We start from the raw sequence: 14,938 nt of genomic DNA on the forward strand, positions 1-14,938 counted from the left end.
TTTTGGCAGACAAAGATTGAAATCAAGCAGTTGATATATGCATTTTGTTTTTCCGTTCACCACGTTATACAAATCGCAGCCCATAAAGTGTTAGTACCAACAGAAGAACATTTACCAGTTTCTAAATCAAACAAACTATCTAGGCTCCAGGGATTATTGTTATCAACAAGTTCTCTGACCAAAGTCACTTTTCTATATTATACTTGAAGAGAAAATTTTGAGTTCGCCTTTCAAACAGCTTGAGATTTCTGGCGCTTCATGTACTGGAGGATAGGCTCCTTGACCTGCCAAGGAATAAAAGTGCGAGAGCCAACAGATAAGAGAGGATAGAATTTTAACCACTGCCGGTGCTCCATGCAACCAGTAAATTTAAAGCATCATACCGTGCTTGCTTTCCTGCCTCGCTTATCTTGGGATGGTCTACTACACATAACTGTGTCTACCTCGTTGCAGTTTCCATTTACTCCGTTGTTCTCACATCCTGGGACAAAGCTTTCCCTTGAAGCTATTGGCTGGACAATTCCAACGAAAATATCCTAGTTAGCTTTTGACACTACTGTCAAAGCAGAGGAAAAACTTGCTATCACGTGCGAAACAGGAATGGTTTCATTTTGACACTAACCTGAGCCCTGCTTATGGGGGTGCTTCCATTTTCCCTGGTCTTTGAGATAGTCTGCTCACTCCGGATTGAACCATTTTGGTTTACCTCAGATCGGCCCCTCATGCGTGTAAGATCTGAACCAATGGAGTGGAGGACACCGCATGTAGACATATCCCTGTGGTTGCTTCCTAATAAACAAATAAATATTTTCATAGATCGAAAATCACTTTCTAGGCTGATCTCTAATAATAGGAAATTGGCTCAATCAGGTACCAGTTGCGTGGAATTCCAGATGATTCGTCTTGTTATGTGGTTCATTGGTATCCACATCCTGGTTTATGAAAAGAGTTAGAGAATGATTAAACATTCTGTAGAAGATTCGGTGTTACACAAGTGACAAATAATAATCATCACCATAGCATCATTGCTTAAAGCTCTCTTGACTTCAAGTAGCTTTTTCTCTGTCAGACTGGAGTGGATGACCCGCTTGCCTGAGTTAACATTGGATCGATAGCAAAGAAAATTTACCAAGATTAATCCTCCAAAATAATGTGAAGTCAAAGCACTCAATTACTAAGGCGGCAACACAGACCTAGCCTTCGGTTGCCTTTAGCTTCAAGAAAACCATCCCGAGTCATCTTATTTATAATCCTTCGAACAGTGGTCTGATTCGCCTGTCCATCCAGCTTGCTCTGAAGCTTTGCAACCGTCACATATTTCATTGGAAGAGCATGATACAAAGCCTAAAGTTACAACAATCAAGTCAGAATGTGCCATAGGATTAATAGTCACAACTCACAATATATCTATGACTAGTTTGCAGAACAAGCTAAGATGAGAATTATTAGGTAACCTTAACAATTTCTAACTAAGGCTCCTTATAACTTTTTCATTGAAAGAATCCAGTAACAGAATACAACAAAGAGTTTTCATTAATTGGCGATGCATTGAAATTAAAATGGACATAGTGTCCTGAATGCATACAAAATTGAGAAGCCTCTGGTTTTAGCTGCAAAATGTGAAAAACTCAACATATATACATACACAGGCATACCAAAGCAGTGCAACATCATATGTTTTACATATCAACAGAACATACAGTTTGGAAAAAGACAGTTGAGCCTCTTGTTGATGAGTTAGAAAACAGAAACAACATCAAACTCGCTTACCTTCATATACATGTGATCTTGAACCCTTGGAGATTTCTGACCAACCTTGACTTGGCCGTCCAATTCTTCTTTAACCGTGAAGTCGTACTCAGACTCCTGGTATTGTCTTTCATCAGATCAAGGAATGTGATAAAAAGCAGGTAATAATGATACAAATTATAAATTGAAAAAAGCAACAACCTTTTGCTTCTTTATAGTATAACTGTCTTTTCCCGTACTTGATAAAACACCTTCCTTTACAAGTTTGTCCATTATTTCTGAAATCAATCAAAGAAAATAAAATAGTAGAAGGTAAAATAGAAAACTTATTATTATAAAAGTTGAAATATAGCTCTGTGGTGTACTCCCTTTCTGTTTAAACTTTAATAAGGACCAAATATTTCATTTACCTTCAGTCAAAACCTGGATTTGAGCAAAATAGTACTGGATTATTATGACAATAAGAATGGATAAAGAAACTGGAAGATCTAAAATACAAACTACCCTACTACTTATTTATGGCCGCATAGGTCAAAATTAAATTTAGGAGAATAAAATAGCACCCTTACCACTGAGATATCTGGGAAATTTGAGAGAACATCAGTAAGTTCAACAGTATCAAGATGACGATTATTGATCCAATCTTTCACTCTGGCCAATTGCTGTTCATCTTCCATGGAGTCTTGAGTATCATCTAAGCAGCAGTTAACAGATTATTAGCTGTAGACAAGCCTAACCCAGAGATTATCAAAAGAACTTAAAGAGAAAGAGGTGAGGTGGGAGGGATATTGGAAAAGAAAAACAATTAATGACTTTTTTATCATATTTCAAGGATTGCAATTGTCCGACTCCTTTTCTGATATCTTTGAAATGTTACCTTCATCAACCATGCTATTATCTTCTTCTGGTCGTTGCTTGTCTGGCAGAACAACCATCGTTAGTCAGTGATCAAATTCTCCAACAAAAACTTATAGGAAGAAGATAATAAAGTGACTAGTAGATCTCTGAAGCAATTTATATAATTACCTGCTGGTGCCACGAAAAATTGGTTTTCTTGTGATTCATTGACCTGAAATCAGTAGCACAATTAAAGAAGACCGCAACACAACTCAATTTATTTGGATGAGGTGGCTTCATTTGGTAACATGTAAGTGATATACATGCTGTCAAGGGCAATAGTACATAAGTTGAACAAATAATAGTCATTTTACCTCACTGTCAGAGTCAGAAGATTCATCTCTTTGTACAGAGTCAGCACCTAGGCTTACTTCATCATCTTGAATGTCATCATTTTCATCCCCACAAGGATCAAGTACACTTTTAACCTGAACAAGTCACCGGTAATGAAAATTTGATTAATATGTGCCACAAACATGATTCCGGCATCCACAAAGGCTTCAGCCCTTACCTTGAGAGCTAACACAAAGTGCTTGCTGTTGACATTTCCAACCTCCATCTTTAAAGGATTTTTGGTCCATGGATTATGAGCTTCCTCTTCTGTACAGCCTCTAAAGAATGGTGGTTCGTAGTCCAGCGGCTGTGCTTGGTCAATGAGTGAATCACCATCTTTGTTAAGGTTGAATACTTTCATTCGGAGAAGAGAAATCTAATAAACTTTGCCAAAACAGTTATGTGAAACAGGAAAAATCACCACATAAAGAAAAACAATGTTGCTTGGTTCAATATGCATTACAAGCCTGCAGCACCTCGGTACCTTTTATAACAAATATCCAGAGAAGCAAAACACATGCTCAAACAACTAAATCCATATGCATGGCAAACACGTTCATAACTAATTTCCCATCCATTATTGAACAAGTGGAAATTTATAAAATGAATTAGCTACCAAGCTCCTGTGCATAAACAGTCTTTAGGAGGAAAATAAGAAAGCATACCGTCACATCATCAAAGTAGAGGAGTTTCATCAATATAGTACGCTGAAAAAGAAGACAGAACAAATATGTCAGAATTAACATAAAATAGAGTTTAATGTAAAATAAATAACTAAAAAGCATAGCAGTTAAAAATTTACCTCTTCAGGCATCTTATCCAGAGTTCTCATCAACTGAACCAGCGTACGGACCATTTTACAAGCAGAACTCCTGAAATTTAACATGGTCACAAAAGTTACAACTTGGAAAAAGCTATCTTCATGCAATAATAGACAGAAAATTATACTCTTTTGAACGAATTAAATTTATATTACCTCATTTGATTGGGAGTAATTTCAGTGGTGGAGTTACACTTGAATGTCCCTCCTTGTTTCTTGTTTCCAGTGCGATTAATATTCATCGAAACCTCTTGGCTATCAGAACGGGAATAACTAAAAGAAACTGCATTGAGAATTCATATTCAATTGTTAAATCAAGAAGTGAATTACTCGAGCTTTGAAAGTGATGATAAAAAAGGGCGACTCAGAAACTTTACATGAGTATTGCTCAATCATTGCTCCATCAATTGACTCGCATATGCAGAATAACAGAGTTTTCAGGTACTTTTTCTGTAATGCATCGTAGACGCCTGTAAGAACAATGACTACGGTCAATGAAATAACTAAATTAAAGGGAGTAAAAACGACGACTGAAAAAGTGAAAAATCAGATGAAAACTGCTTGCCTTTCTCCATCCAATCAATCAGCCTACGAGACTCTGCATCCAGCGGCATCAGTTTCTTGATCTTCATCTCTGTTGATGATTACCAAAATTTTTTAAGAAATTAGCCAAATATATTTTAAAATCTTTAAAAAGAAATTTGAGAAGATCTTAGAATAAAAAGGCTAACCTAAAGCAGGAACGGATTTGTCATTGAAATACTTTTCAGGGAAAAGGCCTCTTATGTAGCTAATGTTGAATATAGCAATACGAAGCAAGTTCCTGGTCTGTTGAGAGAAAAGTCAATAAAGAAAGATAAGATCAATTGGAAAACCTTTAATATCAAAGCTTCCATGACTAACTATTTGACAGTGAAAATAAGAAACTCCGATCATTTGCAGCAAAATTTACGGGAGAAAAAAGAAAGAAAAATAGAGCTTATTTTCTCGGGAATTTGCAGATGAAATAAAAGAAATCAGAATCTGAACACATAAACAGCGAGCTTTGATATACAAATCAAGTGGCAAAGTATTGGAAAATAGATTCACAATTACCATACATTATGAACTATGCGCAAAATTTTCACCGAAGTTACAAAGTGAACTCAAAATGTTCAGATCTGAAGTATATTCGGTGCATATAAAAGCGTTTCAGATTTGAGTTTCCTACAATGGTTACAATTTCAGCGATAAACAACGAGAAGAGAGATTTTGTTATCTACCTATGTGGCATTTATCAGACCGACTTTAGATCGGCGACCTCAAGCTTAATATATATAATCGAACCAAACAAGCATAAACAGAGAAAACTAACTACGAACTTAGTATAAAACAGAGAACAAGCAAATTTGAGGCTGTATAAATTTCATTACAAGAAGAAGAGAGTCCTGCTCGGTGATCTCCGCCTCTTTAACTTTCTGTGCAACAACCTGAAACGATAAACCAATAAAAGTATAAACGAAAAATTGCAGTAGAGAGAATATGAAGAAAAGTTAACTTGGCAAGATGAACCGAAAATGAGATTTAAAAACTCACCATTGTTGGACAATTTTAAGAGTAAGGGAGCTGAGAATTGCAATAGGATGAATAAGAAAACGAAATATGGAGAGAAACTGAAGAGTCTTTGGCTTAGAAATTTGAATCTAAGAAAAAATAATGTCGGTAATGGCGGGAGCCTGAGCTTGCTATTTATTTATACTATAAGATCGTTACACACTTCACACCGTTAGGCATGCAATCAGCGCGTGATGAGAGTTGAATTGTCATTTTACATGAATATTAGGGGATGTTTTGGTCCCAGAGAACTGCTTCTTGACCTATGTCCCTCTAGTATAATTTCGGTATCCGCTACAGGAAAACATATGCTACGAGAGAACTCGTACTCGTGGTATTGAATTCATTGCAGCAGTGAGACCCACTTGCCAATGAACGTTTTCCCAAACCAAACATTTCACTGCAATTTTTTATTATAACCTTGTAATTATTTAATTTAATCATAACAAAAATTACATAAAGATTCATAACTTATAAGTTTCACATAAAATTTTACTAGATTATATGCAATTTATAATTATATTATAATGTAATAATTACAAGTAATATACCTTTTAAAAAATAATTACATAAAAAATTGTGCGCCATCAAATCTGTTAAGAATTCTCAAAAACATGTTTTTCTTTATAAAGAATTTTAAAGAATGGTATTGATACGCAGCATTTACAAAGAGTCAGATGCAATAATGTGTAATAATATTTCTTTGATGGTTATTCCTTTGCATACTTCATATTTCACATCAGAAAAGGAAACCTTTCCTGTTGAATAAACAAATGAACTAATATATAAACTATATGAGAGCAGCCAGGTCATGCCAGTAGGGAGACCTTACCAAAATGATCTGAATATTCAAAAGCATTTGACCAAAAAAACCGATTATTCAAGCAGTCATGAACAACCAATAACGTAAAGCCTGAGAAGGTTATTTTAATTCGTCTCCCTCTCACCTTTGGAAGAGGAGGCTGATTCAAGACAAGCACTCACAGAAGCATTTGCGAAAAGAAAACCACTGATTTTTTCAGAATAATCATCATTTTGCAATAAATAAAGAAATTAGCAAATAATAGACGTACAATTTCCAGGTCCTATGTTCAGACAGGTTCTTGATTTGGTAACAATTACCAAAGAAATTTCTGAAAGATGACTTGCAACCACTTTTCAACCCATAACATAATTCTATATTCTATATTTATTACAAAAAGAAAAAATTATTTCTAGGCTAACATCATTCAGAGAATGAGAGTTACCTATAAAACCAGTCTTGCACTTTCACCTATGTTAATCATTTCAGACTGTCCGACACACGGCTACACCTTGACTTATTTTTCTTCCTTCTGGTTGGAATCAAACTAGCAATTTCAAATCTTGTTCATGCAAAGGCCCTCAACAAACAGAATTGTATTCCTAGGAACAACTGTCTATGATACAGGACAAAATCAGTCCTATTCAAACTGTTCACACTCAAGTTCACCTTTCAAAAGGGTCTCCTCTGTTTGAATTTAAGGGAGGATAAACAGCTCCAGCTATTTTCTCCCGAAGATTGAATTTCTTTGCAATCAGTGGCCTCACATCTTCAACTCCAACCAAGCTCTCCAAAAATGGAAGTAGTAACAGTAGTTCTTGATCTGAACGGTCATCAAACCAGCTCTCAATTGGTATTCCATTGTCTACTTGGAACCCAAATGCCTGAGAAGAAAGCCCACAAGCACATTGGTTAAATTTCGGTAACAATGCTCATCATTTCGTTATACAGTGCACAACAACTTTGTAAGTAATTGGCATACAATTTCAAATGCATAAGAACTTTGTGCCATTATCAACAGACTGTTACAATAGATAATCATGATATTAGAGTGTTATTCACCAAAAGCAAGAACAATATCAAACTCCACTCTCTTGAATCCTCAGTGATCCTGGGCATGATGCCCAGAAGTCTAGATTCCAACCAATAGACAAGCATGGGAAGAATTAAATTATAATCACTTATAATTCTTTTTAAGAAAAATATTAACCATCAGCCAAAAGACAGACTAACTAGTTCTGTCAAGAGATTGCCAGGATGGGTTTCATCAAATTTATGCCAAAATGTAAACAACCACACAAATAAAATAACCAATAAGAAGACATATTAAAGTCTACCAGTCTTGTGTATTAAACTTGGGTATGAGAAACACAGTCCATAGCAAACATCATTTTTCTTCATGCTAATACTATGACATTTGTGCTTAGTGCAGTTGGTGTGTTGGAATAGTAATTTTTCCCCTCTTGTTTCAGGGGTTCCTTTTTTTCCAATAAGCAGCAGAAGCACTAAAACAAAGTCCATGTAAGACAGGAACTCTGAAAAATACCTGCGGAGAGTTGTCAATAATGATAACATGTGCAAGATCACGGCCAAGGACTGACAAATCCTTAAGGTAATTGCCGTCCACAAAAACACATGATTCTCGGAAAACACGATGGCGGAATATTCTCCTCTTTGGATCAAGCACATTCAGAAGTTGCTCTGCATAAATACTTTGACTAGCTGTAAATATAATGATCTCAAAAAGACTGGAAACTCTTTCCATAAAATCTCTTAGGTGAGGACGGCATCTAACGTAAACAGTGTGTTCCTGGAGATTAAAATTTACAGGGAATGTGAAGTCTGCATCATCACAAGGTTCTAGCGTGGAATGCACCAAAGTTTCTGCCAAGCAATACAATTCAATCAGTACCCCAGGGTAATCATCACCAATTATAGGCAGAAATTCAATGCTAAACTGCAACTGCTTAAATCAGAAGCAAGTAAATATAAGGGATAGAAATGACACTTAAAATAAGCTTAAATTTTAAGCAAAAAGTCAGTTCTAAGTAAGATCGACTTCAATACTAAGACAAGAAGGGAAAAGAAGCACAATAACTTTTCTTTCTGCGCCGACTTATCACTAATATTCCAACAACCAACACAGAATTATAATATGATATGCCACAGACCAAGCAACATAATATTCAGTTTGGAATTCAAATTTTGATGACTTATTATTGCAGACACAAGCTGCCATGAAATTGGCTGGACAACTCTAAAAAGAACCCAAAAAGACTTGCTTGATTGAAAAAACATAAAAAAGCTAAGGAGCATAAGCAGAAGAAAGTACTCCAATATATTAGCATTTACAATCATTCAAGTCTAAGAGCTTGAAAGCAGATTTAAATATAAATCTCAAACATGTTGCATGATAATTAAGAGTCAGAATTCATGCCTGATAAATATTTCCAAAATCACAACCATAAGCAAAAAAATTCATCAAATGTACTAATTATCTAAAAGTATTCTTACCATCCAAGTCCAAGACAAGAGTGGTAGGTGGGCAACTCCGGGTCTGCTTAGGTAGCAGCACAGGCCGAAAAGTAGGTACAACAGATGACAACTCTGGTAAGTTCTTTATAAACAAATAAGGATCAAAGTCATCAAATTCCTCATAGTATTCATCGTCTACACAGACATCAGTTGACATAGAATCTTGACCATGCTCATCAATACATTCCAATTTTGAGTTTTTCATGGCAAGGTATATGGCTGAAACTTCAGATGAAAGGACAGCTCCTGAATCTGCGTTACAAATCATAGCATTTGTGTCTAGGACAAGCATCTCCTCTCCAGAAGTAGACTTAAGAGCTTCCCCAGTAATATGAGCATCCAGCATATCAATCTGTGATTCCTCGATTCCTTCATCTTGGTGGATTTTAGAGTCTTCCCTCCGAAACAATTTGAGAAAGTCAACTAAAGAGGATATTTGCATTAAGATCACAAAGAAAGGTACCAGGATATGTATATATATATATAACCCACCTACACCTGCAAGCTCCCCTCCAGAAACCTTAGGTTTGTGAAAGCCAGGAGAAAATATAGTTCCTGTCATATGGTGATCACCACTCTGCAATATAATTAAAGAAATAAGCAAAAGCAAAGATGGTTCTATTTTCTTTATTTTTTCCTTCTGTGTCTTTCTTTTCATAGGAATTACAAATCTTCCTAACTAACTGCCCCATGCACAAGTATATTTTTAAGTAAAAATGTGATAGAGAATTATATGTCAATCACTCCTCTCCCTCTGCAACCATAGAGAAGCCACATAAAATATAGTAGAGCTAGAAAAATTACCTTATGATCTACATGAGTGTCATTAGCCACATCATATCCCAAACAAGCATCAGAAGTCTCATCATGCCGCAAGCCAAATCTAGCATTTAAATTTGTAGCCCCAACAGGCTCTTCATGTTTCTTTGGGATTGTTTCAGCTGAAAGTTGCATAAAGTTCATGATTTCATTCACTCAGCAACTTTGACAGTCAAGGACAGACTTTAACTTGGAAACAACATTAAATTAGACCTATTGAAAATTTTTCAATGGTGCCAAAATCAAGAAGACCACATAAAGCAAATTGTTTTCCTTCTAACCAAAACAAAGAACATTCTATTAACTATTCAAACTACTAAGCCAAAATTAGCAACATACCAAGTCTCTGCTTCCTAACAGAAGATGTAATAAGCTCTGTTACTTTCTTCTCTGGACCTTGCACCTTTTCAGATATCTTCTTTTGAGGTCTTGAAGCCTTGGGACTGGCATGCTCTTGAGAAGCATTTCTTCTGGAAATTCTTTTCTTTGTTTGCATTGCCCTAGGCGTCCCTTCCCAAGCTTCAGGATTCTATCACTACCCAGCGTGCTTGAAATAAATAATTAAAATTTCCAGGGTTAAACTCCCAACATATATGTTCTGGCTCTCTAATGCAGACTGAAAGAATTACAATTACAATAACAACCATGTAAACCTTTAGCTTAAACTTTTTTTAACAATAAATTAAAAAAAAAATTGTCATGGAAGACTCTCTTAACATATATTAACAAGCTAATTCAAAAAATTCTGATTTGCTTGCCCAAAACAGTCTCCTTTTCCCATTGAATATTATCTTCATACACTTAAAACTAGATCATACCCAGACCCTCCACCTAATTTATATGTAGAAAATGCAGGCGCTCATTTTGGGATTTTAACCTACAGAGGATAGCCACCTAAGAATTCAATTTGCCTAGAACATGCAAGGTGACTTCAACATGATGTATATTAATATATCCGAAAACACAGCAAATTACTAGTACGAAAACAGTCTATATCTAAGAGAGCAAACAAAATTAGGACATATTCCACCACAAACATTTCAGATTTGAATGAAGAAAATTTGAGCAAACCTTGCTACTTCAATCACCGAATGAGGACAACTTTTAAAACCCTAACTAACAATGCCTCCCTCAGACAGAAGACCAAACAGAAATTTTTTCCAAACAAACGACCCAGAAATGAGAAATGCATCATTCAAATCAACTAAACCCTATCGATTCTCGAACAAGAATCACCGAACCAGTACCAAATATAGGGCATTTCAGTCAAGCTAAATAGAGTTTGAATGACCAAAAATTTAAACCCTAGAGAAAGAGAATGTACATCGAAACTAAGCTATAAACAATAACTAAAGCTACGAACTTAAGCTGAAGGTGGCTTAAGTAAAAAGCTGCTTACCTGAAGCACAATGGAACCAGACAAGATCAAGAAGTGAAGAAGCTGAGCTAAGTAAGTGTTTCAGCAAATAAGCAAAGGAGGAGCAAGCAAGTTCAAATAAAAACTTGAAGAGAAAGAGAGAAGCAAAAATGAGTAAATCAAAACCCTAAAATTTGTTACAAGTAGAAGGAGAGAGCTTTGGTTTTTTTTTTTTTTTTCTTTGAGGGTGGCGGGGGAGTTTCGGAGTTTTTCTTTCCCTCCAAGGACAGGAAAAGAGAGGGAAAACAAGGAGGAGGATCGAAAATTATTTTTGCCTGAATAACAAGTTAGATCTTTAAAATAAAAATGGGATTTTATTTTTCTTTGTTCTGAGGATAATATTGAAAATATTTTTCAAAAATCTTGTGCTTATCAGAATCATCTACTCACAAGTGATGATGGAAAAGACGGTACTCGCTTTAACTGGCGTAGAGTGGCTACGTGGCCTTCTAGATATGGCGAGTGCTTTGAGTCGCTGTTTCTGCGAGTAGGAATTCCGTATCTCTGAGCTGGCTTTAGCCTGATAAAGCTTCAAACGACGCCGCCCAAGAGGGATTTCCTTTTCTAATTTGGAGTGGAGGGAGTTTCTTTAATTTTGCTTTTCTTTTTCCTTTTTTATTTTCATCCCGTGAGACACTGTCGATTTTGTCTTAATTGTTTTTCGAAGGGTGCCTATACTTCCTAAATTTGTTGCATGACCCCCTGTCTTTGCTAAATTCTAATTAACCCCGTAGGACTTAAGGACTTAAAAAAGCCACTCAATTTATGTCTATTTCGATTTTGCACCCTTTTTTGTATCTATGAAAAACCAAGAAAAGAGTGGAAAGTGAAAGCTTGAATAATAAATTTAAATTGTTAGATAGTACTAATTCTATCCAATACTCCAATCTATTTATTTGTTCATTTATATTTTCATCTATCTATCTATATTTATATCTATATCCATAAATCAAAATATCTAATAGTAAAATATCTGTATCTTTTATTTAATAGTAAAACATCTAAGTTAAGTTTTAACCTATACTTGGTTACCAAATATTATTTCTCGTTTGTAAAAAATTGTAATATTAAATTAGAATGATAAAAATTAAATAAAAGGTTATTATTAGTATAATTTGAATCAAACTACGTATGACATTAAAAAGGATAATTGTCCATTTAACACTCAAATCATACAAAAATGTTTTTTTAAGAGAATTATAAAAAAAAATTGATTTGATACTTGAAGATAAAAGATTCAATTAAAACAAAATCGCACTTTAACCTAACATCATTAGCAAAAAAATCTAACGACTAATGTAATGCATCACCTCTCGCAAAAAAATGCAAAATTAAATAACATGTTATCATTATGTCATTTTATTTATAAAAGATAAAAGGTTGATTATTCATTTAACACTACAATTATAAAAAAAATGTAGATTTGGTACTTTAAGATAAAAAAATTTAATTAAAGACTTCAACTTTTATTCTATAAAACAAACAGTACTTTAAGCTAACATCGTATAACAACGACTAATGTTAATGTACTATTGGTCATAAAAAATTACAAAATTAAATTACATATCAGTATTATATCATTTTAATTATGAATTTTTATTTTAAAATTATACAATAAAAAAATAATTAGGAGAGAGAAAATGAGGATAGAGAGACAAAGGAGAAGGAGAAGGAGAAGAAAGGAGAAGAGAGAGAGAGAAGGGAGTGGGGGAAGGGGACAAGGACTTGCCAACGGCTTAGATTGATGGTTGCTTAGCCTTGCTTCTCTCTCTCTCTCCACTCTATTTTTTTTTTATTTTTGTTGGAAATTTAATTTTCTTTTTTCAATTTTTTTATATTTTGCTATCCATTTTGGAAATTTCTTAATTCAAAAAATATATATAATTAAGAAAAAAATGAAAAAAAAATGAAGTGTCATTTTCGACGCATGGTGCATTTCCTTTGTTTATTTTTTACCACACATCACCCATGCGATTAATATTGTTAGTCGAAGATGCAAAACAATCATAAGAAGTAAAAACATTAATACTTAATTGAGAGAATTTTTAAATTTCAGGTGCCAAATCGACAGTTTTAATATAGTTTGAGTGTCAAACGTGTAATTAAACCAAGAAAAGAATAAATAAAAGCATGCCTCTCAATCTAAATTTGAAAAAGTAAAAGGACCATGGAGAAAAAATATCTTTGACGCTGGATAAATGTTGTTGGTTTAATTATTGCAGTGTCTCGTGAGGCGAATCTTTTGAAAATTTGAATTGAAGTTAGCAACGCTGTCTGCACGGAAAACAACATACAGCGGACGTGTCTCGATAGCCAGCTGCCACGTAAGAGATGCAGAAAGTGCCGAGCAAACTTGTATGCTCGATATTGGGCCAGGCCCGAATTCAGGACTCTGCAGATTCGGTACTAAATCTGCTCGCTCCTACAATGTTACTTGCCCATCCTGTCTTGTCTTGGTTGTCACAGGCCAGGAAGTCCGCTTCTAATTGTAAAGGCCAAAAAAAAAAAAAAAGTTCAGCGATCTTATTTCTACTACAATAGGAATTCAAATCTTCCGTCCCTACCCATTCTCACAAATGATCATATGTTTGCTTTTGTCTTATTACTTAATAGATGTTAATTTTAATTTTTATTTCTCATATTTTTCCCAAAACTCTACACTAAAACCACAACTTCGTTTTCTCTGCACTAGAACCAGAGAAAGACACACTCCTCAGTAAGCTCTCTATCTCTAAAAACCCTTCAAACAAACTGTAATTGTTTTATTTCTGGTTGACAAGTGTAACCTTGGGGTTTTTTGAGAAGTTTGTAGTCATGGAGACGTTGGGGTTGGTTGCTCTATTAATGAAATTCTAATTTTCTTTTTTAAAAAATTGTTTTTCTATGATACTTGGTGAGTCAAGACACCAAGTTGAGTCGGGAGTGTGTAGATTGTGAGTATGCATATCCGCGAGTTCTAAGACAGAAAGGGAAAAAAAAATAAAACTAAACATATATTAATTAGTGATAAAAAAAAAATAGATAGGTAACAATTTGTAAGAGTTAAAACAATAAATGAGAACGGAAAATTTGGATTCTTACAATATGTAAATCTATGAAAACTCAATATTCATTACCACTATATAACTTAGGGAAAAAAGGAAGTTAAAAACATTTAGTTTGATGGGTGCATAGCATATTTTTAGAAAATTTAAATAGAGAAACTTGTCATTTATCGATGTATGGCACATGAAAAATCAAAATACATGTGAAAATAAATTTAATCTAGTTTGACATTGTACCTGGATTATAAATTTGTGAGTCAAAAGTATCATCAACAAAGAAGTCATCCTTTTTTTAATTCAAAACTCAGTTTACACTAAAAACTTAGACCATTTAGTTATATATTTTATTATCCAAAATACAGTAAGGTCACGTTTAAAATAAATTAGGCTTTGAAATGAAAATGATAATGATTTGCAAAAATTAGCAAACGGAGACATAAATTTTCATATTCAAAAATGAAATTATTTACTTTTTATATCATCTTTTCCATATTTTACTCTCAAATGGGTTTTTTTTTTTCAATGAAATTTCATTACTCTTTTTGAAATGCTACACGAATTGAGCGACAAAATTAGAATTTATATTTGATATATTGATAGTATATAACTTCTATACATTATCAAATATATTGTTAGACTATCAAATTGTGTCACTTATTAGAAACTAAATTTAAAATCTTAAGGGATTTAAAAATAAATATTACTAATTTAAATGAATAAAAATATTTTTTTTATCTCTCTTCAACTCTCTCTCACCCAATCTCCTCTTTTTCATATCTCTCTTCTTCTTTCTCTTTAACAGCAATAAATCCAAAATCCTAAAAATTCTTAATTTTGATTTTTTGAACGTGATATTTATTTCACTCTTCTTCTTAGTTTACCATTTTCTTTCCTTTAATATTCATAATTATTTATTTGTCATTGTTATA

At 34.0% G+C, this 14,938-nt stretch overlaps 2 protein-coding genes across 3 annotated transcripts; both read right to left on the reverse strand.

Moving 5' to 3' along the window:
* Window positions 1-5,486, reverse strand: LOC18609014 (HORMA domain-containing protein 1). The gene is made up of 22 exons (XM_018115865.1): window positions 5,375-5,486; window positions 5,212-5,268; window positions 4,531-4,627; window positions 4,365-4,433; window positions 4,177-4,269; window positions 3,956-4,082; window positions 3,782-3,851; window positions 3,645-3,686; window positions 3,158-3,286; window positions 2,961-3,074; window positions 2,776-2,818; window positions 2,627-2,668; window positions 2,319-2,443; window positions 2,160-2,172; window positions 1,951-2,027; window positions 1,771-1,866; window positions 1,194-1,344; window positions 1,016-1,092; window positions 875-932; window positions 623-789; window positions 384-512; window positions 1-284 (listed from the first exon to the last, which is right to left on the reverse strand). Exons 1-22 carry the CDS (start codon window positions 5,375-5,377, stop codon window positions 231-233), a joined length of 1,833 nt encoding a protein of 610 aa, XP_017971354.1. The 5' UTR covers window positions 5,378-5,486; the 3' UTR covers window positions 1-230.
* Window positions 6,426-11,247, reverse strand: LOC18609015 (CTD small phosphatase-like protein 2). 2 transcript variants are annotated; one of them, XM_007043968.2, is made up of 7 exons: window positions 10,948-11,247; window positions 9,888-10,083; window positions 9,534-9,670; window positions 9,222-9,306; window positions 8,709-9,122; window positions 7,741-8,078; window positions 6,426-7,078 (listed from the first exon to the last, which is right to left on the reverse strand). In XM_007043968.2, the coding sequence occupies exons 2-7, from the start codon at window positions 10,042-10,044 to the stop codon at window positions 6,860-6,862; spliced, it is 1,350 nt and encodes a 449-aa protein (XP_007044030.1). In that variant the 5' UTR covers window positions 10,045-10,083; window positions 10,948-11,247; the 3' UTR covers window positions 6,426-6,859. The 2 variants fall into 2 exon arrangements, with proteins under 2 accessions (XP_007044030.1, XP_007044029.1); XM_007043967.2 differs by having other exon boundaries at window positions 9,888-10,095.

This window comes from Theobroma cacao, chromosome 2 (assembly GCF_000208745.1).
Source record: "Theobroma cacao cultivar B97-61/B2 chromosome 2, Criollo_cocoa_genome_V2, whole genome shotgun sequence".
In the NCBI taxonomy this organism is placed as follows: domain Eukaryota; kingdom Viridiplantae; phylum Streptophyta; class Magnoliopsida; order Malvales; family Malvaceae; genus Theobroma; species Theobroma cacao.